The sequence below is a fragment of the Taudactylus pleione genome, unplaced genomic scaffold (assembly GCF_031769625.1).
Source record: "Taudactylus pleione unplaced genomic scaffold, aTauple2 ptg000610l, whole genome shotgun sequence".
NCBI classification, from domain to species: domain Eukaryota; kingdom Metazoa; phylum Chordata; class Amphibia; order Anura; family Myobatrachidae; genus Taudactylus; species Taudactylus pleione.
The window spans coordinates 1,547,247-1,569,112 of record NW_028285012.1 but is presented as its reverse complement, the minus strand read 5'-3'; the positions used below and the strand labels follow the sequence as shown (position 1 = coordinate 1,569,112).

Sequence of the window (21,866 nt, the reverse complement as noted above, 5' to 3'; positions counted from 1 at the left end):
TATCAAAAAAAGATCTCCAAACACTTAATAAAGAAATGCAACAGTTTATATGGGCTAATAAACGCCCCAGAATCTCCCTATACAAGTTACAACAAACCACAGACCGGGGAGGTTTAAACCTTTCTTGTATAAAACGCTATTCCATAGCAGCTAACTACCGCTTTGCTATGGTTTGGATCAGTGGGGCCAACAACTACTCTCTATTTCCACTAGAACAGGCATTTAGTCCGGTTATACATTTAGTAGCATTACTACACACCAAACCTTCCCTGATGCCAAAACAAATTAGAGAAAATGTGCTGCTCTCGTCCGCTTGTAGTGCTTGGAGGCAGCTCAGATCACTCTTGGGAATTTCCCCGTCTCAATCCCTTTTTCTCCCGTTAATGAATAACCCTGCTTTTTCAGGAGGCCGAACATCACAATATATCAGAGATTGGCACCACGGGGGTCTAAGATATCTACACCAACTTATAGATGTCAATACCCTTAAACCTCACACACTTAGCCAACTGCAAGCTAAATTCCCTCATCTTACTATTCCGACATTTCCCTATCTACAAATATCAAACTATCTCATGAAGCCAAGCAATTCCGGCTGGATAATGCGTTGTATCTAAGGCCTTTAGAACCTTTTTCGTCTTCATACATTTACACATTTATTCGCTCTGTTATTGATTTTGAGACTATTACAGGAGGTCTGGCTAAATGGAGAGAGGTCTTCCCGGATTTTAGTTTATCCCAATTAACAATAACCACCCAGAGATTAAACAAGCAGCTGATTGCTGTATTGTATGCAGAAATTCATTATAAGATCCTCCACCGGGCATACTTTACTCGTAAACTCAAATTTGTAATAGGACAATCTGATAATTCCAATTGTTATAAGTGTGGTTTGCCAGGGGCAGATATGTACCATTGTCTTTGGCTATTTCCCAAAGTAATAGAATTATGGAACCAGGTTCACCATTACATTCAACAAGACCTAGCAATCAATGTCCCCCTCTCACAAAACTGGATATTCTGGGGTGAATTCCCAGAGGATCCTTCTTATAGTATAACCAGAGGTAATAAATTGCTCTTGGTTAAGATAGCAGGGGCAGCAAAGAAAACAATCTCATCACAGTGGATAGAACCCACAACACCGAGCCTTACGTTATTCCTGCCTAGAGTCTCATATCTGTTCCACATGGAATGGACAGGTAGAGGGTATGGCCGACAAGTTTTTCTCTACTTGGTTACCATTTATAAAGACCCAATCCCCGGAGCTGAAACAAACTCTCAAAACATGTTTCCAATGGTACAACATGATGGAGGTGTTCCCTTCTGAGACTAAATATGAATATAAATGTATACATATATATGTATTCTTTTTCTTCTCTCCTTTTTCTTTTTTTTCTCTTTCGAACACCTCTGGAGGGAGCTCTCAACCCATAGATCAATGAGATAGCTAATTACGATACAGTGTGTCATTTCTTAACTGTTAGCTCTTATGTGTACATGGAGCATTGTTAATTATTCCATTGACATTCTACTGTAAGTGACTTTACAATTTTGTGAATGTACTTTCAAAAGACACTATGTAATAATTGTATTTGTTCTTTAAGCCAATAAAAAATATTAATGGAAAACATAGATAGTGAAGAGCCAGAAGCTAGGAAGGCTCCGGTGTTCAAGCGCCAGAGGGTCGTTAAGGCTGAGTTTCCCAAATCTTAGCAACTCTCTGAACTTATGGGGAAGCATGGAGTTCTCCTAATAGACAATTCCATGTTACAAAGAAGGTTACAGCTTTATACCCCCTCTCACCTGGCGATTGTGCTAAATGGGAAGTTCCGCCTACTGTGCATGCTCATGTTGCACATCTGGTTAAGAGCGCCACATTGCCCATACCATCTGCATCTTCCCTTAAGGATCCCACAGAAGACTTGAGGCCTGTCTCAAGGCACTTTTTCTCTGTCAGGAGCTGTTACCTGCCCGGCCATGGCTACGGCCTCGGTGTCTAAGGCCATTGAAAAATGGACAGGGGCACTGGAAAATACTCTTCCAGAGGCTTCAGGGAGCAGCTTATGTTTATCTACTATATCAAGGAGGCAGCCTCCTATTTGGGGGACGCGGCATTAGACACCGGTATTCTGGCTGCTAAGGCATCAGCTACCTCAGTTGTTGCTCGCAGAGCCCTATGGTTAATGCCCTGGAAAGCAGATACAGGTTTTAAGAAGGCTCTGGAATCCCTGCCGTTTACGGGAGGCATACTGTTTGGCACAGAATTGGATAAGATTGTGACTACTCTGGCAGCTTCTAAAGCGGTCGGTCTGCCTTCCACGACTACCCCTAGACCTAGGCAGTCGTAATTTCAAGCTTTTCGCCCACAAGGAAAAGCGAAAAGACAGTCTTCCTTTACACAATCCAGTTCTCGTAAACTAATATCTTGGGCAATCAGACGTCTGGCTTCCAAGTTAGATGACAAACCCTCGACCGGATGGGGCGGGCCTCCTCCTGGGGAATTCCAGGGTGGGAGGCAGACTTCTTCAGTTTTGGGATACCTGGCATCAGACAACAGGCGCCTGGGCCCGAGAACTGGTCTCTTGAGGGTACGCCCTTACTTTCTGGAAAAGTCCCCCGCAAAGGTTTTTTTGCACAGCTCCTCCTTCGGAGTCTACCAAAGTCTTAGCCCTCTAGCAGGCCATTTGTTCTCTGCTGGGTCCAGAGGTGATAATCCCAGTTCCATTGGATCAGCAAAGAAAGGGTTATTATTCCAAGCTATTTTTGATCCAGAAGCCAAATGGGTCCCACTGGTCTATTCTGAATCTGAAAGGCCTCAACAGATTTATCTGGGTGCCCAAGTTCCGTATGGAAACTCTTTGGTCAATTGTTCTGGCAATAGAACCGCGAGATTTTATGGTGTCCTTGAACATTCAGGATGCGTATCTGCATGTGCCAATTATGCCTTCCCACCAAAGGTTTCTGCGGTTTGCTGTTCTGCAGCAACATTTCCAATTTCAGGCGCTGCCTTTTGGTTTGTCAACAGCCCTGCAGGTCTTTACCAAAATAATAGCAGTAATGATGGCAGGCGTCAGGGAGTCAGAATACTGCCATACAGTACCTGGATGACCTCCTGATATTGGCACAGTCTCCAGATGTATTACAACATCATCTCATACTAATGGTTGCCTGCCTACACGAACACGGCTGGATAATAAATTGGAAAAAGTCGTTGCTTTCTCCAGTACAGCAGATGGTGCACTCCTGGATTCTCTGGCACAAAGGATATTTCTGTCAGGAGACGAGATTTTGGCCCTCCAATTACGGGTTCGCAGATTTCTCCACAATCAGACAGTGTCTATCCACTCAGCGATGCAGGTTCTGGGGTCCATCGTGTCCACCTTTGACATGGTGGAATATGCTCAGTTCCACTCGAGACCAATACAACAGTGATCCTCTCCTGGTGGAGCGGGGAGTACTAGTTAATAAAGTCACAGACGATCCGTCTTTCTCCAGATGTTCGGCTTTCCCTCTCATGGTGGCTGCAGACGTCTCGTCTGAACAGGGGTCACCCCCTCTGGATTCCAGATTGGCTCTCCTCACTACAGATGCCAGCCTCCACGTATGGAGCACAGTGACGGGTCATCACACCTTTCAGGGAAGATGGATGACCAAGGAGGGTCACCTATCCATAAACACCCTGGAACTTCGTGCAGTATTCAGGGCACTCGTTCAGGCACAGGATATACTAAATGGCAGGCCTGTCCAGATACTGTCCGACAACGCGACCGCAGTAGCCTACCTCAACCATCAGGGAGGCATGCAAAGTCTGGCAGCTATGGCGGAAGTGACAAACATTCTGGTCTGGGCAGAATGTCATCTTCCAGCAATCTCGGTAGTATTCTTACCAGGAGTCCTCAACTGGGAAGCGGACTTCCTAAGTCGTCCGGATATACATGCTGGGGAATGGTCTCTTCATCCGGATGTCTTTCAGATCCTAGTGGACAAATGGGGACTACCAGAGGTAGACCTCATGGCCTCAGGCCACAACCACAATGTCCTCAGGTACGGGTCCAGAACCAGGGACCCCTCAGACGATTTTGTGGACGCTCTAGCAGTGAAGTAGGACTTCAAGCTAGCATATCTTTTTCCTCCAATCTCCCTCCTCCCAAAGGTCATCAGGAAATTCAAGCAGGAGGGCGGAACAGTAATGCTGATAGCCCCTGCTTGGCCCAGACCACATTGGTTCACTGACCTTCAGAGTGTCTCCATAGACACTCCATGGCTTCTTCCTTTAAGGCCGGACCTGTTAACACAGGGTCCCTGCCTGCATCTGGACCTTCCCCATCTGTCTTTGACGGCGTGGCTCTTGAATCTTCCATCTTAAGAGCCAAGGGTTTACTACTTCTGTAATTCAGATGATGCTTAGGGTACGGAAGCCTTCTTTTGCCCGCATCTAACACAGAATTTGGCACTCGTGTTTTTCAATGGTGTAGTCACAGAATATATGATCCTGAAGTTTTTAGGGTCTCACGAGTGCTTGCTTTTCTCCAGGCTGGGTTAGACCAGGGTCTCCGCCTGGCCACCCTGAGAGTTCAGGCATCTGCACTCTGTTTGGTTTCAGCGAAGGATCGCTCTGCTGCCTGATGTTAGGACATTTTTTCAGGGTGTCCTGAGGGTTCAGCCTCCCTTTGTCCCTCCGGTAGCTCCGTGGGATTTGTCTTTGGTTTACAGGGCTCTACAGGCTCCCCCATTTGAACCCCTGAAATCAGTAGACCCTTAAGTGGTTGACAGCGAAGACAGGTTTTTCCTCTCCTCTGCCCGCAGGGTCTGATTTGGCAGCACTTTTCTTTTCGCTCTCCCTTTTTGATTTTTCATCAGGATAGAGCTGTTCTTTGTACCAGGGCTGGTTACCTTCCTAAGGTAGTATCCCACTTTCATGTAAATTAAGAAATGGTGGTTCCAGCCTTCAAACCTCTCTGAAGGTGAAGCTTTTCTGGATGTAGTGTGTTACCTACGTGTCTACATGGATCGTACCAACTCCTTTAGGAAATCTAATTCTCATTTTCTGTTGTATGGCTGTCAAAAGCTAGGCTGGCCAGCTAACAAACAGACTCTGTCCAGATGGCTTCGTATGACGATTTCTCAGGCTTACACACAAGCTCATCTCTCTGTTTCAAACACAGTGACAGCACATTCTACTTGATCTGTGGGACCGTCGTGGTGCCTCTGCTGAACAATTGTGCAAGAGAGCCACGTAGTCTTCTGTCCACACTTTTTATTATGCCTTTGATACTTTTTCCTCTCAGGATGCTTCCTTTGGGAGCCGGATTCTCCTTTCTGCTAAACAGGAGCGTCCCCACCCTTAAGGGAACTGCTTTGGGACATCCCCAAGGTAATTCCTGTGGACCCTATGGAACCCGAAGAAGAAAATAAGACTTATGCTATAACATACATTTGTTAACGCTTTTACTTCAAGGTCCGTAGGGTCCACAGGACACCAACCCTAACGCACCTTTTTGTATTTCAATGATTCCCTCTTCTTAGAGGCTTGGTAACAAACTAAGTGCCTGTAGCCAGGGGCGGGGTATATATGGAGGAGGACCCAATGCATCCTGGCAGCTAAAGCTTGTAACTGTTTGGTGCCTGGATCATTCCAACCACATACCTCAAGGTAATTCCGGTGAATCCTATGGACCTCAAAGAAAGAGTTAACAAAGGTATGTTATACCATAACTCTTAATTTTGCTGTGGAACCACAGGTCCCAGCAAGCCTCCCCCGTATGCTGCTACTTGGAGAACCACAAGTACCAGCATGTGGGGCACTGGTACCTGTAGTTCCACAGTAAAAACAATATTAAAATAAACACAGGACATATACACCATACAAAGTAAAAGTTTATTAAACATACATGCGTGCACACACACACATGTACACACACTATCTCACACACTAATTTTACATATTATACTAACAACAAAGTCACTTTTAATTTCAGTATACATTAACATAAACCATTCCTATTTAAGATTCTAATGAATCTAATTGGCCTCTTTCAGCCAATGAGCGCCTAGGTATCCCTGAAGCCCATCGGCCCTCTTCTCCATGTAGAATCCATAGGGGACCTGTAAAAAAAAATATCCATACTCACCTTCTCCTATGCAAAAATCGGGTCCTCTTCGTTCCATGTAGGCAATCCATGGGGTCTTGGCAAAACAAAAAAATGCAAATACACGAGCCACCGGGGACAGTACTTCCTAAATGAGAGCTCAGCGATGGGATTTCACTATGGAAACCCCGGTGCTGAGCGCTCATTGGCTGAAAGAGGCCAATTAGATTCATTAGAATCTTAAATAGGAATGGTTTATGTTAATGTATACTGAAATTAAAAGTGACTTTGTTGTTAGTATAATATGTAAAATTGATGGAATAAGAAGATAACAGGAAGTAAAACAGCGTAGAGGAATTTCTTCTCCAAACAGCTAAGTACTCAAAGAACTCAACTTAACACACCTATACATCACCTGGCGGAGCATCACATTTGGCGTCACGAAAAACAGGATCCAGAGTCCAAGGAGGTATCCAGATTGAGGAAGATGTCCTATGAGTAGCAAACCATGGTGGATTCACCTGATGTAGGTGCCAGCAGCACGAGACAAAGAGCTACAATGATTACCCACTCAACCACATTACCATACTATATTGGCACCACCTATTGTGGGGATGCTTGTGATTTCGAATATAATACTTTAAGAGAATTTAAGAATAAAATGCGGTCTATATTCCGCTTGTACCCACTATCAGAGCAGCAGCAAGTGGCGATCCTGATAGGGCAACTGAAAGGCACAGCCATGAGAGAAGTGACTTCATGAACGGCAGAAGAAAGACAAACAGTAGGTCTCATCCTGAACCGACTATATACCACATTTGACACAAGAACGTTGTCTGAGCTTAAGGTGGACTTTTACGCAAGAAAACAGCAGCCAGGAGAGACTCTGCGTGACTTTGCCCTGTCTACAAGAGGCACTTCGGGAACTACAGGCTTTCGATCCAACAAAAGTCAGAACAGAAAAGGTTTTGATTCATCAGTTTATAGAGGAATCCCACGGTGAGATTGTGAAGGCGCAGTTACATCTTCAGTTACAAGCCTCCAAATAGCTCATTCTTGAACTTCAAAGAAGCTGCCATTAAAGTGGTAGGAAGATTCCAAGCTCAGGAAATGTCTTTTCCTGAGATACAGGGTACCAAGAAATTAAGTACCCTCCTGAGACTGTGCAGCAGGGAATCATGGGACTGTACACACTGAGAGAAGTTGTTATACAGGATACACAAGCACCTATAACTAGCCCACTCAGTGCTATACTGACCCATGGGGTAACTGATATTTGCTGTGAGTTGCACAATTTCATGAAGCAACAAGTCCAGTGCTAAGAAGAGTCAGACTGGTGTTTTCAGAGATGGCAGCAAAATGATTGTTCACGGGACTACCTACAGAGCACCAGAAGATGCCTCTTAGACCATGGTCAGTCTATATGTAGGCATTGAAATAGCAGTGGCCATACAGAAAATGCTTGCAATCAATTGGAGTCTTTTTAAATGTAGCGATTCAGAGGTCATTAGATAGACAACGCACAGATGTGGAACCTCATCCTGTAGTCCAGAATGAAATTAATGCTATAATGCCCAAACCAGTGCAAGAAAAGTTTTGGGCAAAGTCAAATGGTTCCATATGCAACGCAGTTATGGGTGTATAAATCGTGATGACAACAAGAGAGATATATTTGTACACTACACAGCCATCCAGAAGAACAACCCAAGAAAAAATCTTCGCAGTCTGGGAGATGGAGAAACTGTTGAGTTTGATGTAGAGAAGGTTGCAAGGGCAGCTAATGTAACTGGTCCTGGTGGTATACCAGTCCAAGGCAGCAAATACGCAGCAGATTGCAATCATTTTTGGCACCATCCATGTTGCAGAGGTCGTCAATGTAACTATCAGCAAAACTACCTACACAGTGAAGGTGAAGAGAATCCAAAAGAAGTTGAAAGTGAGGTGGTGGGAGAGGATCCTAGTCAACAATGGCCATACCAGAGGTGGCACTACCCACCACACTATTCAAGGAGACCATATGGGCGCAGACAAGAATATTCTAATGTCCAAGTGCAGAGTGAATTATTGGAAAGAACAGATCACCAAAATGTGGCAGAAACAAGTGGAGTAGTACAACAGAATTTGCAAGAAATTGGTGGACCACAACTTCCTCAAGAGTCACCATATCAGAGTAAAACCAAAATGGATGACACCCATCCCAGTATGATCCCCCAAACAGGATCACCTATATTCTGTTGTGCAATGGTTGAAATATGTTGTTCCCAGGGAATCTTGTGTTGCAGCCAAGAAGCCCATAATATCTGTTCTAGCAATGTTTGGGATCGCAGAGAATGAATATGCTGTTATTGATTTGTAGACAATAGAGAATCCAAAAGGGAATAAGTTGTAATACATTATTTATTAAGTAAATATGAAGAAAATTGTTAAGTGAATATTTGAATATGGAATACTTAAAATTACCTAATGCGTGGGGACATGCATATTTCCAGTGGGGAAGTATGTAATACCCTGCTATGTGAGGCATTATGTCAGACATCACTCTACAGCGAATGTGGATGCCATTACACAGACAGCCAGACAGATAATTTTCAGCAGCCTCTGCAACTGCTGAAGAGGTCAGGAGCAGGTCACATGACCAGTGTCAGGTGGTCAGGCCTGAGACAGTTGGATGTAGGTGACAGTTGGGGGAAGGGGCTCCTGAGGTAACAGGCTGGGAGGTTGGAGCTGCGCTGGCTGAGCACTGTCAGCTGTGGCTAATGGAGGCAGCTGCTTCTGGACAGTGTCAGTGAGAGAGTCAGCGCCGGGCTTTGACTGCTGCAGGAGACCTCTATTGTCCAGCAGGAGACCTCTATTGTGCAGCAGGAGACCCCTATTGTACTGCAGGAGAGCTCTATTGTACTGTAGGAGAGCTCTATTGTGCAGCAGGAGACCTCTATTGTACTGCAGGAGAGCTCTATTGTGCAGCATGCGAGCTCTACTGTGCAGCATGCGAGCTCTACTGTGCAGCATGCGAGCTCTATTGTGCAGCAGGCGAGCTCTATTGTGCAGCATGCGAGCTCTATTGTGCAGCAGGCGAGCTCTATTGTGCAGCAGGAGACCTCTTGTACTGCAGGAGACCTCTATTGTCCAGCAGGAGACCTCTATTGTGCAGCAGGAGACCTCTATTGTGCAGCAGGAGACCTCTATTGTGCTGCAGGAGAGTTCTATTGTGCTGCAGGAGACCTCTATTGTACTGCAGGAGACCTCTATTGTACTGCAGGAGACCTCTATTGTGCTGCAGGAGACCTCTATTGTGCAGCAGGAGACCTCTACTGTGCTGCTGGAGAGCTGTGTCAGTGAGCTCTGGGCCTGATTCAGACCCGCGGGGTCGATGTTGGCCCAGTGCGCATGTGCACGACGGAGCCGGCTCCATCGTGCGCATGCGCGATACCCGGATAGCGACGGACAAGCCGTCGCTCCGGGTCTCGTACCAAAGGGGGCGTGCTGTCGATGTTGAGTGACGGCATGCCCACCAAAGGGGGCATGGCTGCCCAGACGGAGGTGTTCACAAGTGATGTCAGTGGGAGTGCTCTCGGCTCTGTTTGAGCCGAAAGCACTCCAGGGCTTGCGGCAACGAGACCCTACCACAAGGGTCTCGTCGCAAGCCTGGACTTGACCATCGCGACCATCTTCCTGGCCGCTCGCTATAGCTGTGGGTGGTCACCACAGCTATACGAGCGGCCAGGAGGCCGCTCTAAAAATCCAGCAGGACGTCCCTGATTCAGAGCGAGCGCTCTGTCAGAGCGTCCGGCTCTGAATCAGGGCTTCTGTTGGAAGACAGCTCTGGTGCTGCCCCTGAAGCCTCTCCTTTCTTGATGATGAGTGACAGCTGAGGCTCTGCACTGAGAAGATAGCGCTGTACCAGCTTCTGGTGGCGCTGGACTGCATACTCCTGCTGACGATGACCAGGTAACAGCTTTCTTCAAGTTAACAAGCACCATGCAAGCGGCCATTACAGCAACATATTGAGCAGCAGGAACCTTCCCACGGCCCTGTTCATTCACCAATACACCAGCAAACCATTAACCAGACATATGTGCACTAACGCAAGGGTATATGGCCAGAAAGCGTACATTTCTTCTGGGAAAAATTATTGTGTCTTCATTAGAATCTTAAATAGGAATTGTTTATGTTAGTGTATACTGAAATTAAGTTACTTTGTTGTTAGTATAACATGTAAAGTTAATGGCAAACAAAATTTCCACTGAATGCGACAGTTCTTATATTTTCTTATGAACTGCGAAGTCTACAGGCACGTATCCAATACACGAGAAAAATGAGCGATTGAACGATTACGACATCGTTATCGCTCAATAATCGTGCAGTGAAATGCCGGCAACGACCAGCGACGCACGCTCCTGCTGGTCCTTGTCGGCATCTGTCATTGCCTGAACGTGCAGGCCAACCTGACGGTATCGACAGGTTGTGCATGTTCGGGATGAGGGAGGGTGCCTGCGCAGAACGACATATCGTTCAGTGAGGGCACATTATCCACTGCACAGGATGAACAACGATTAGAATGTTGTAAACGTAGTCGTTCCACTGTCGTGTTGTGGATATGCACCTTAACCATACATGCCTACCCTCCCGGGTTTTCGCCGGAGGCTCCCAATTTTTCAGGGTAACCCTATGCACCCCTGGAAGGGTAGGCACTTCTCATTAAGCCCTGGCCCTATTTAAATTTAAGCCAGACTCGGCAAGGCAGGGCTTAATGTCACAAACCGTCAGGCCCCGTCACAGTCCACGTGCTTCTCCTACCAAAGCTTCTCCCGGGGAGGAGAAGCCAAAGGTAGGCAAGTATGACCTTAACTCAATTTGCCTTTCAGCCTACAGTACTTTGGAGTTCCTGCTAAATAAACTGCCATAGGGCGTATTAAATATGTGAACTTCTATTGTTTGAATGTATGTATTGTGTGAAGCTGTATATGTGACTTTTATTACCCAAACTTGAATAAAAGAAGTTCATTTGAAAGGAAGTTTACAATCACTTGTGTCTGTACTAATCCTCCTTACCCCTCTGGCGGAATAAGAAAACAGGAAGTAAAACAGCATAGAGGAATTTCTTCCCCAAACAGCTAAGTATGCAAAGAACTCAACTTAACACACCTAAACATCACCTGGCGGGGCATTAACGTAGCCCCAGGGCCGTAACTAAGGTGGTGCGACATGTGCATTGGCACAGGGCACTGCTGGGCAGGGGGCGCTGCTCAGACCTGTCAATTTTCTGTTTATAATCATTCTCACTTGTAGCTTCCTCTTCTTTTCTGGCAAATATTTGCGGCATATTCGGGTATATGACATATTAGAGAATAAGTCAGATGGGGAGCATAGTACTTAGGTATTCAAATGAAGGCTTGTTGGGCTGCTGGTCACCTTTCATCTACCATTGGTCTATAGCCAGTAGGGGTGATGCTGTCACATAGAGACATATAGCCTGAAATACGGGTGAATATTTACACTTCTCCATGTAGCGCCGTAATTGGGAGTTACGCGACCTGTGCTGGCCATGCCCCCCGCCCCCGAGTGCATGACGTCATGATGAGGGGGGTGGGACCACCAGTGCCCAGAAGGACAGTAGTGCCTGGAGCATCCTCAGGATGCTCTGGTGGTCTGCTTAGGCTGCAGTATCCATGCCCGGGACCATGGGGCAGCGACAGTGCTGCCCACAGGGTCCTGCACTCTGTGTGGTGGCACTATTTGCCCACCCCTAGTTACGGCCCTGTCTCCATGCACGCAATGCAAGTGTAAGAACACTTAACTTCTGCTCAACTCTGAATCAGTGACAAATTTTCTCTTCTACTCATGAAGAAATACAGATATTGGACGTCTTTTCTAGAAACATGCTATACAGTTCGAAAATAAGAAGGCAAAAAATAAATGAAAACTGTTTTTCGGTAATATTGTCATACACTCAGAGATGTCAGTGAAAGATTCCTTCCATAGGCACTGTGAGGAGCACTGATAACAGTCAAAGAAGGGGAATGTTATTCAATGTCAGGGAAAGTGGGGGGAGGCAGCAGTAATTTTGTAATTTAGTATATTTGCATCACAGTACTGGAAAGTTTGAAGACAACCTTATCTGTAGAACCCCATGACCCAACCGTTCTATCGTCTATCACATCTGTAGGGATGGCTTTCGACGATTTCAAAACATCGATGGTGGTCACCTGATGATAACTAGTTTTGCCACCGATGGCAGAACCAATGGTTCTCTGCCATCGATGGATGAGTGGGATCCAATGGTTTTATTTCCCCTTGACAGGATGGAGCTTAGCCCACCCCAGTGGCCACTAAGCCCGCCCCCATTATTGCTTTGCTCGCCATGCCCCAGCAGAGATGGCCATCAAGGGGGTGCAAACCATCTACGGTTCACCACAGTTGGTTTTTGTACCATCGATGGTAAACACAGATAGGCAAAGCAATGGATACCCCAACGATGGCCATCCCTAGTTTGGAGATGACATACTAACAGTCATTACACATAAGCCCTCCCATCAGTTTGCAGTCAGAATGGTGATACCCAACATTCATGTCGATACCAGAATGTTATGTCAACATGGTTAAAATTATGACTTTTAACATGTGATCTGCAAAATGTTGACATATGACATACCGACAGTGAAAATGTTGACGTTGGGGGTTACGATAAACCGGTCTGTTGACAAATCACCATGTCTGCATTCCGCTAGTGTCGACATGATGAGCCACATAGTGAATATTGACATAACATACTCACTGAACCCCTGGTGAGAGCTGCCCATTAGGGAACCATGATTAACTTATTTGCCATGGCAGGTTAAAGCTTACTTGTTTCTCAGCAAAAAAAAAGTGTGAATACATTGCAGTAGGTGATTTAGATTTCTGCCATTGTCTTGTTGAAATGTCAACTCGAAGCCAAGTATCTCACTGACAAGTTAAATGAGTTGGACAGGAAAAATGCCTTTTTTTTCACGCCCTCCCGCACGAATACTGCCCAGGGCACAGGCTGATGAAACCAAGAATCTCTTGCGCTACGGCGCCTTTGCTTGTAGAGGCCGGGCCCGGCCGCTCCTCCTCCGATGCTGTCAGTCAGAAAAGCTGCAAGCGGCCGGAACGAAGCCCCGGGAAGGTGCATTGCAGGCAGCCAGCTGCCCTAGCTGCAAAGCAGCAGGGACTGAAGGGTTTAACGGGAAGGGAGCATTGCACATAGAATACTATAGTTCTGCAAGACCCTGGTGAGTCTGAGTGGCATGGAGGGGAGTGTGCATGCAAGTAGGGGTGTGTGTGTCTTCTTTGCACTGCAGGGAGGGATCAGGCAGCAGTAGGAGGGGAAGATCTCTGTTTCAGTGAGTGTGTGAGCGTACGAGCTGGGCTGTGCAATCATCATTTAGCAGCAGCACACTATCTGCCTCTCTCTCTCTTTTGCAGAGAGGGCAGCTGCAGCAGCAGCATCATCATTCTTTGCTGTCATCCAGCCGAGAGGAGATGGATGGATGGATGGGAGCCACTCCAGGAAGCAGAAGGGAGGTCCATTAAATCAAAACCCATTGCCTGGCACGAGAGGAAGACAAGAAGGGGGCCAGATCTGTAGTTAGAGATAGAAAGGGAAACGCCTACAGAAGATCCAGATCATCATACAGGCACATCTCTCCCCGAAGAGTCCCTTCCTTTCTGGGCTGGATATAGAAGCTGTGCTGGGCAGCAGTTCCCCTCCTCCCCTCCTCTCTCACCTCCTATCCTATATGTATCAGCGCAGAACTTTGCAGGATCTGGATCATTTCGGGACTGGATGAAGCAGCGTCTGGGGCTATACTGCGTTAGGGGCTGCTGCAGAGTGCAGGATTGGTAACGTTCTACAAGGACAGAACGTCGGGGTTGGCGACCATGGCTACAGCCGCCAGCATATCCTCAGCCCTGGCCAGCAAGACCAAGACCAAGAAGAAACACTTTGTGGCTCAGAAAGTCAAGCTGTTCCGGGCCAGCGACCCCCTGCTCAGCGTCTTGATGTGGGGAGTCAATCACTCGGTAAGAGCTGCAAGACAGAGCGAGTGGTCCAGGGCAGGGGCTGATTAATGGCTTGTCACATGTATTTCCCCATTCCCTGATTGTCCCAGCCAGTGACAGGACACCCGGGCGCAGACCTGTGCTGCTGTGTGACAATGCTCTGCAGTGTCTCGGACAGAGCGCACAGTACAATAGGTGGCAATGGAATAATATGGAAATGCATGCTAGGGTTATTCTGGTGCAGGAGGCAGAGCACAGCTGTTCAGTCCTATCATGTAGACTGGCCACATGTGATATACCCAGTGCATGCCCTTTACGCTGAGTGCTGCCACTGCTGGCAGCATATTGTGTGTCTGGCAATGCTGAGTTGGCATATGCCAAGCTGTCATCTGCTACCTGCCTCCTTGTTTATGTGTTCTTGATCAGTAGATTATTATTTTTTTTTTTTGTATTATTTCCTTTGGAGTTAAGTGTCAGCTCAGGAACTTTTTTTTTTTTTTTTTTTTAACCCCCTATAGAGGTGAACCACACAGGCGAGACAATTGGCATTAACTGGGCTACATTGTATGGGATGACAGTGGAAAGATGTTGGCCGCCTGTTTGGCCACTGCAGAGGTCAATGCAGTACATCACTCCTTTCCACAGAACGTGACAGTGGTTCCTCACCAGAGGACAACTTCCAGTTCTCTGGCACCCAATGATTTGACTTTGTGTTTTTCACTCTTATCTATATATATATACACGCTGTGAATGTCAATGTGGTTATTGGCTCGCTATCTAGGACGGAAAGCGTACATTGTAAGCCTTGTCAGAGTTATTAGCTGTCAGTAGCCTCAGTGAATTGTTCCAATGTCCTTTCTGCCCGTTGGGATTAAGACAGAATAATCATTGCTGTTCAGGTCTGCTAATGTCATGTATTACACCTATGTTATATTTGGCCATACCGGCTGCAGTGGGATTTGGTGATAGAATGAACTTTATTAGCTATGTCAAAACGTAGATGGATCCTAAATTTGATTATTATGTGGATATGGTGCGCTTGCCGAAAATATACCATGTAAAGCCGAGTTCCTACAGTGTCCATGTTAGAGCCTTAATTTGCCTCCAAAATGTCCAATTTGTAGAAGTGGCCTCATACACAATATAACCTGGGCCATCTCCATTGTGACCAGTAAGATAAGTACGCCACCAGCTTTGAATATAACACCCTCTCAGATACAAAGGTTAAATGTCTGTTGCTGTACGTCTGCACATAAATCTGTATTACAGCACAATGCTGCGGGGCATCTTTTGTCAGTATTGGTGCATGAATAGATTTGATTTGTAATCTAAGATGATCTTGTATCTGCTGCCATTCTAACAAGCAACTTAATAGTGTGTGCTTTCTCTGCCTGCTCCATACCATTGCAATTCCTGGAGTGTAACCCGTGTAATTTTAATCTGATTAGTGGATAGAAAGAAATATGATCTTTGCTTGCTGATGGCTAGAGCCATGAAACTTTAAATATCTCTGCAGGGTTTGTATGTGGCCATGCTGTGACTTATTAACAATTGTAATGTTATTGGAAAGCTGAACTACAAAGTGTTCTGACTGATCATTAAACGAAGCAGATGTTGTTAGCTTCTAGCAAAATCCTAATTATTGCTTGCCTTCCGTGACATGATCTTAAATTAAGATGTTAAGGGATGCGATTCGCAGGCTGTGCAAAGCAGACATGGGAAGTCTGTTAATTCTCTAGATTTGGTGGAACTACAAGAGTCAGCATTCCCTGCCAGCCAGAGGCAGCATTTGGCATCCTGAGGAGCTTCGGCAGGTAGGGCATGTTGGTGCCGGCACTGATACAGGTTGTCTGACCCTGCTGCATATAGTAGAGAGGCTTATTATTCGAGCTGCGGCATAATGCCAACTGGCAATATAAGGTGCATTGCATGTGATTTACTTTAGAGTTATGTGTCCTGTGCCACCTGGTATGGCTGCTTCTTGTATCGTGAATGGATGTGCAGGAGTCATAGCCAAGGGTTTGTGCTGTTAGCACCACGTTGGATAAAGCCAGGATATCTTCTCACTCCTCACTTGCTTCATAGGATGCCTTCTTTAACGGAATCGGTATCCAGACCTCCGGGTTGCCGAACGCATACCCCGTGGGCAGCCATACAGAGCACCAGCCCATTCCTGTCTGTTACTGGGTCTCACTATCCATTGCCTTTTATTGTGACGGCAACACAGAGACCAAACACGGTTATGTCACTTGCTGGATTTCACCCTTTTCTCTTTTCATAATGGTATCCAGCTCCTACCTGCATGTGATCTGTAACATCCTAGAAATAGCCTCAGCCGTAAACTGTGTGGCCCTTCTTATTATAGGTCAGCTTTATTGTCTGTATAATACCCAAGTGACTCTATCATATGCGCTCGTATGTGTAATCAGTTGGTTTTCTTGTCATTACTTTAATGTCCAATACTAAACTTGTGCATTATAAATCACTACTGCACCTTACTATGGATATTAGAAGTCCCCTTGGACACCCGTTACTCGTATAAGCGCACATGGTCAGCTGCCTTATGCTGTAATGTTTACTAATGCCATATGCTCGAAGAAAGTCACAAAGAACAGCTCTCCTGGGTTTAGGACCCAAGAATCCTTCTGCGCATGCGTCTCATGGGGAAGTGGGAATAGAAGGCCAGTCTTTTATTGGGCAACGCGTTGTCCACTGCATCAGTAAGTGGCCAAACCACCGACAATGTCATTTTTGGAGGGTTGACCACAGAATATGGCCTGATGCATCCAGTCTTGTATCTGTATCTGTGCTTTTTTCCACGTCAAGGTCTGTTGAGCTTCATATACAGATTCTGACACAAAAAAGAGGCTCAGTGCTAGCAAAGTCACATGGGACCTGGCGGCCCACTCCGGCCAATTGTCTCACGCCGCATGGCGCATTGAGGCGAGGTGTATGAGGGCACATCTGTACATGAGCATATTTTGGTATATCCCAGGAACATGCCTTCTCTGCATATTTGGAACGATACCTCAGTTGAACGCAAGTCCGCTTCTTCTTTTTGCACTATGCATGAGTGTACGGAAGTATTGGTCCTGTGCATCTCATTCGCGTCTCCACTTGTGCCTGAGTGAAGAGAAAGTGTTTTGGCTTAATTGCAGAGTTGTGCGTATGCCTGAATATGGCCGTTTTCACACCCTGCCCCTGCAACAAGGACTTGACCATCGCGACCATCATCATGGCCGCTCGCTGTAGCTGTGGATGGTCACCCACAGCTATGCGAGCGGCCAAGAGGCCGATCCCCCCAAAAAAAGCCCGGCCCTGATTCAGAGCGAGGGGCTCTGAATCAGGCCCTGTGCGCAGTGATGATGGTGACCGCTATGAAACCAGCCGCAGACATGTGTACAACTATACATACAGGCCCAACTATGCATAGTTCTGTGTAAGCAAGGACTGAACAATTGCGGACAACCTGTGCTCAACTTTGCCTCGGCCCCTTTATATCCCGCAGATGCAGCTACTTTGGAAGCCAAACAGAATCTGAGTACAAATAAACATTGTACTTTTGCTGGCCTAGAATTCGATGTATATCTGCTTTGCCGGCCGCAGTGCCCCCTAAGCCACAGCATGATCGATGGGCTGCGTTCTTGTAAATGGGGGTGTCAGATCACATTTCAAGTCGTGCCGAGGTCAGGGTCTGCGTCTTCCCAAGCAGGTTTCCTGGCCTCTGCAGCATAATTACATCGGACATCCGCTAAGAGTTACTCAGATGTCCGATGGTCGCAGAAGTGATCCGATGTGTGTCCGGACGTAGCAGCGGATCACAGACTGCAGGCGTCTAGTTACACATTTACACAAGACTCCTCCTGCGGCTTTTGCACGCAGCAAAGCAGCTGCATACTAAAGACACAGCAGCTCTGCTATTGCGTCAATCTCTGAATCAGGCACAATAATAATAACTACATTAGTTAAATAGGATTCCCCATGTCACCACACATAAGACCTCACTTATCAATGATCGCTTTTGCAACGCGATCAGGGCATGCCAGTACCGCCCATGACCGCATTGCAAAATGTGATCATCGCGGCTGGATGTATCATCCGAAGCATGCAAGGTCTCCGGAGAGCTGCCGGCCAGTGCAAGGGGTGGTGAGTCCCACGGACTACATATACACAGCCACCCTAGCCGGGGAGGGTTGCTAATTATGCACGGTGTAGCCCATAGGCTCTTTAGCCCCTTTTATTACTAGCTCTAATCCAAGTGATAAATAGTGTTTTTGCCGGTATTTAGTCTATCTGCCCTTTCATAAATAAAACCTGAACCCTTAAACATGAAGAACACTCTTTTTCATCTGTAGGATTTATGAGGGCGATGCAAGATAGCAGGCATGCTTCCTATGTGGCGATTTGTATATTACTGTAAAAAGTTATAAAGAACCTATTCATTCTCCATTGTAGGAGAGGGACACGGTCCTGTGTTCTTAGCCAAGCATCCAAAAAGCACAATTAAGTCAAGTGAAGCATATAATATCCACATGTAGCTGCACACATCGCTGCCTTACCTCCACAAGCGCATCAGTGTGCCGAATGCGGATTATTGAGACAGTTATCCATCCTTTGTTCCTAAACCTTGTGCCAAGACCCGTCAGATCTCTAGGTGGGATGATGCAACCCAATAGCTAGCAGCAGCAGTGACTTATTTCCCTGATCATGAGATTTAGGATTTGCTCACAACTCTGGTGCTAACGGGGCTGTAGCGATCCTTGAATTAAAAAGTCGACAAATCTATTGGCAGAACTCAGTCGGGACATGAGATTTAGGATTTGCTCACAACTCTGGTGCTAACGGGGCTGTAGCGATCCTTGAATTAAAAGTCGACAAATCTATTGGCAGAACTCAGTCGGGACACTCTTCTGTGTAGGCTTAAACAAATAGAACGTTCCGCTCTGATGATGTGGCTGCATAAATGCAGGCAAGCTGGGGAATATATAGCCACATGCTCATCTCACAGCTAGGCATCAGCCGCTCTCTTAGAACCTTACCCTACCCCTATTTTCAATCTAGCTTAGCCGATTGCCTTTAAATATAGGGATAGCTCTTTTAATGCAGAGGATAGAGCTCTTTTAATGCAGAGGGTAGTACAGCCCCTTAAATGTGTTTAGTTAACCTATTATTTTTATTCCTTTATATTGTGCCAACTTCTAAGTGGCATTGTACAGATAACTTATTGGGATGTAGTTAATTTACAGCCGTTGGGGATGCCGGCGGTCGAAATCCCGGCGCCGAAAATGGGTATGCAGTCAGGAAGCCGACGGTCGAAATGCCGACCACTGGCTTCCCGACTGTGCAATCCCGGCAGGGGACTAATGATAGGTTAGGGGCTCCCAGGGGGGACTTAGGGTTAGGCACCCCCGGGAGGGTTAGGGGAAGGGGAGGGGTTAAGGTTAGGCAACCCCCTGGGAGGGTTAGGTTTAGGCACTTACAGGGGGGGGTTAGGATTAGGCACTAGGGGGGGGAGGTTAGGGTTAGGCACCCCTAAGGGAGGGAAGAGGGTTAGGTTAGCTAGTTTACTTACTTGTTGGGATCTTCACTGCTGCTGGTCTTCCAGCGTCGGGATTTGAACCGCCGGACATAGGTCTGGCGGTCATTCATACCGATCCCGTTCAAATGTACAGACACGTTTTTCTGACCACCCCCAAACACTGACATTCTGTCACTCACTTTGCGATGGATTGTTCTGTGCGTCCGTAATCGCAATGCGATGGCTGCGCACGCGGTCTGCGTCTTATACGCATGATCAATGCCAGGCAATGGCAGTTGCGTTCACTACTGAATCGGGCACTATAAACACTGGAGGGTGAGAATATTGGTTATTGGGATCATACGCTTATTCTCCCGTCAATTTAAAAACAGATGAAAAAGAAAACTTGACGTTGTGGGGCAGATGAATTAAGCTCTGAAAAGTGATAACTTAGAACGTGATAAAGTACCAACCTATCAGGTCCTACCTATCATTTTTCAAACACAGCCTGTAAAGTGACAGGAGCTGAGGACTTCATTCAGACCCATTTGCTAGATGCGTTCGCTCGCTCGATGCGTATGCGAATTTGGGAGTGCAGACGATCGCACGGCAAGGCATTAGCATGCCCACTATGTCTTGGCGTGCGATCACTCTGTGTATGCAGACGCCCACCAGCCTGTTTAAAGACACCCACTTGTGCACGTCATCTCCAGGAAGTGTATGCAACATCGGTACCATCGAGTACCATTGGATGTGATCGCATCGCTTGTGGCTGAGCATACCTACCGCAAGCCTGTGAGCACTTCAGTGTATAAACCAGCCAGGTGACGTGTACTATGACGCTGGCTCTAAATTATACACGCCTCTGAAACGGCGTTGAGACGCTCAGGCACGCCTGCGTTCGCACCTCCACTACCCCGTTTTTAATGGCCAGCCCCTGTTACCACTCACAAACGGCTTCTCCTGTCACTCATTCACCTGGGCTGTCTATGCGCAGCGAGCGAACTCTTCCCAATCTCTGGCACTGGTAGGCGCACTGCGAAGCGTACGCATGTGCACAATGCGAAAATCGGCTATCTACAAGCGAACGCATCCTCGCGAGAGGGTCTGAATCAGGTCCTGGGTTCTAAACAAGCTCTTACTGACAGGTGTTCATATATCTTTTGCTGCGTTGTCAGTAAGCAGCATTTGGGACCTGTTTTTTGCTGTTTATTAATCTGAAAAGCTGCGAAAAATTAACTACAGTACTGTAAGATATACTATCCTGTCTTTCAATGCAAAAATGAAATCCCCATTATTTTGTGAGTTGTGTTGAACAAGTATGGACAATAACATACGTCTATTCAACATGTCTGACAGGATAGCTGTGCGGACTCAAGGAATTGCTGTTTTACTCACTACAATGTACAAATTGTTGTATCCAGCATAAATTCAGATTGCAATATGTCTGTATACTTCTGTGCTTGCTTAGCAAGTGTGGTGTTGTACAAGCAGAGGATGTTACAGGATGGGTATATCTTGTGGTGGAAGTGGTTTTCACTTAAAGAGCAAGTGAAGCCAATATATACTATTGTTGTATATCATTTGCTGTATGCTACCGAGTTAAATATTAAAGCTAATAAATTAAGTTTACACTTGATTCCTGAGCGACCTGAATATGCCTATTATGTCCTGTTTCATTCAGCTACAGCAGATTGCTATGTTGGTATGGTTACGCTTCTCTAACTAAATAGTCATATATTGGACTTTACTTACATTGTGCAGTGGGCACTGGTTGCCCGCTGCACAATGCCCTGTTTTTGCATTGCTTTACTATGTGGTGCCTACTGCACACCTCCGCAACATGGAAGTGTACAGAGTGACAGAAACTTTTGAAAGTTAGTTTTCACTAAGGTCTGGATATTAATTTACAATACAAGGCCTGTATGTAACAAAGACTCAGGAAATAATAAAATTATGTTCTGTTTAGCTGAATCTTGGCTTTGAAGTTTATTTACTAACATTGCTGAAAGGTGCAAATTTGCACATAGCTGCCAATTGCACATACAGTAGCAGCCAGTCAGCAATTACCTTTTTTCTGTCTACAGCATGTTAGACAATGAAAGCAATTGTCTGATTGGTTGCTGCGTTTTAGTGCAAATTTATAGTCTTGGATGTGTGTTTTAAGAATGAAGGGATAATTTTATACCATGTAATTTCCATGGCATCCCTCTAACTTGCAGTGCAAAAAGCAATTC

The 21,866-nt window shown here is 46.2% G+C and overlaps 1 protein-coding gene across 1 annotated transcript in view; it reads left to right on the top strand.

Moving 5' to 3' along the window:
- Nucleotides 1-13,217: 13,217 nt before the first annotated feature.
- The window catches only part of PIP4K2A (phosphatidylinositol-5-phosphate 4-kinase type 2 alpha), a 164,087-nt gene continuing 155,438 nt past the window's right edge, over nt 13,218-21,866 (top strand). The window contains exons 1-2 of the mRNA XM_088454244.1: nt 13,218-13,342; nt 13,536-14,132. Coding sequence (XP_088310370.1) covers nt 13,992-14,132 — 141 coding nt within the window. The 5' untranslated portion in view covers nt 13,218-13,342; nt 13,536-13,991. The remainder of the gene's footprint in view (nt 13,343-13,535; nt 14,133-21,866) is intronic.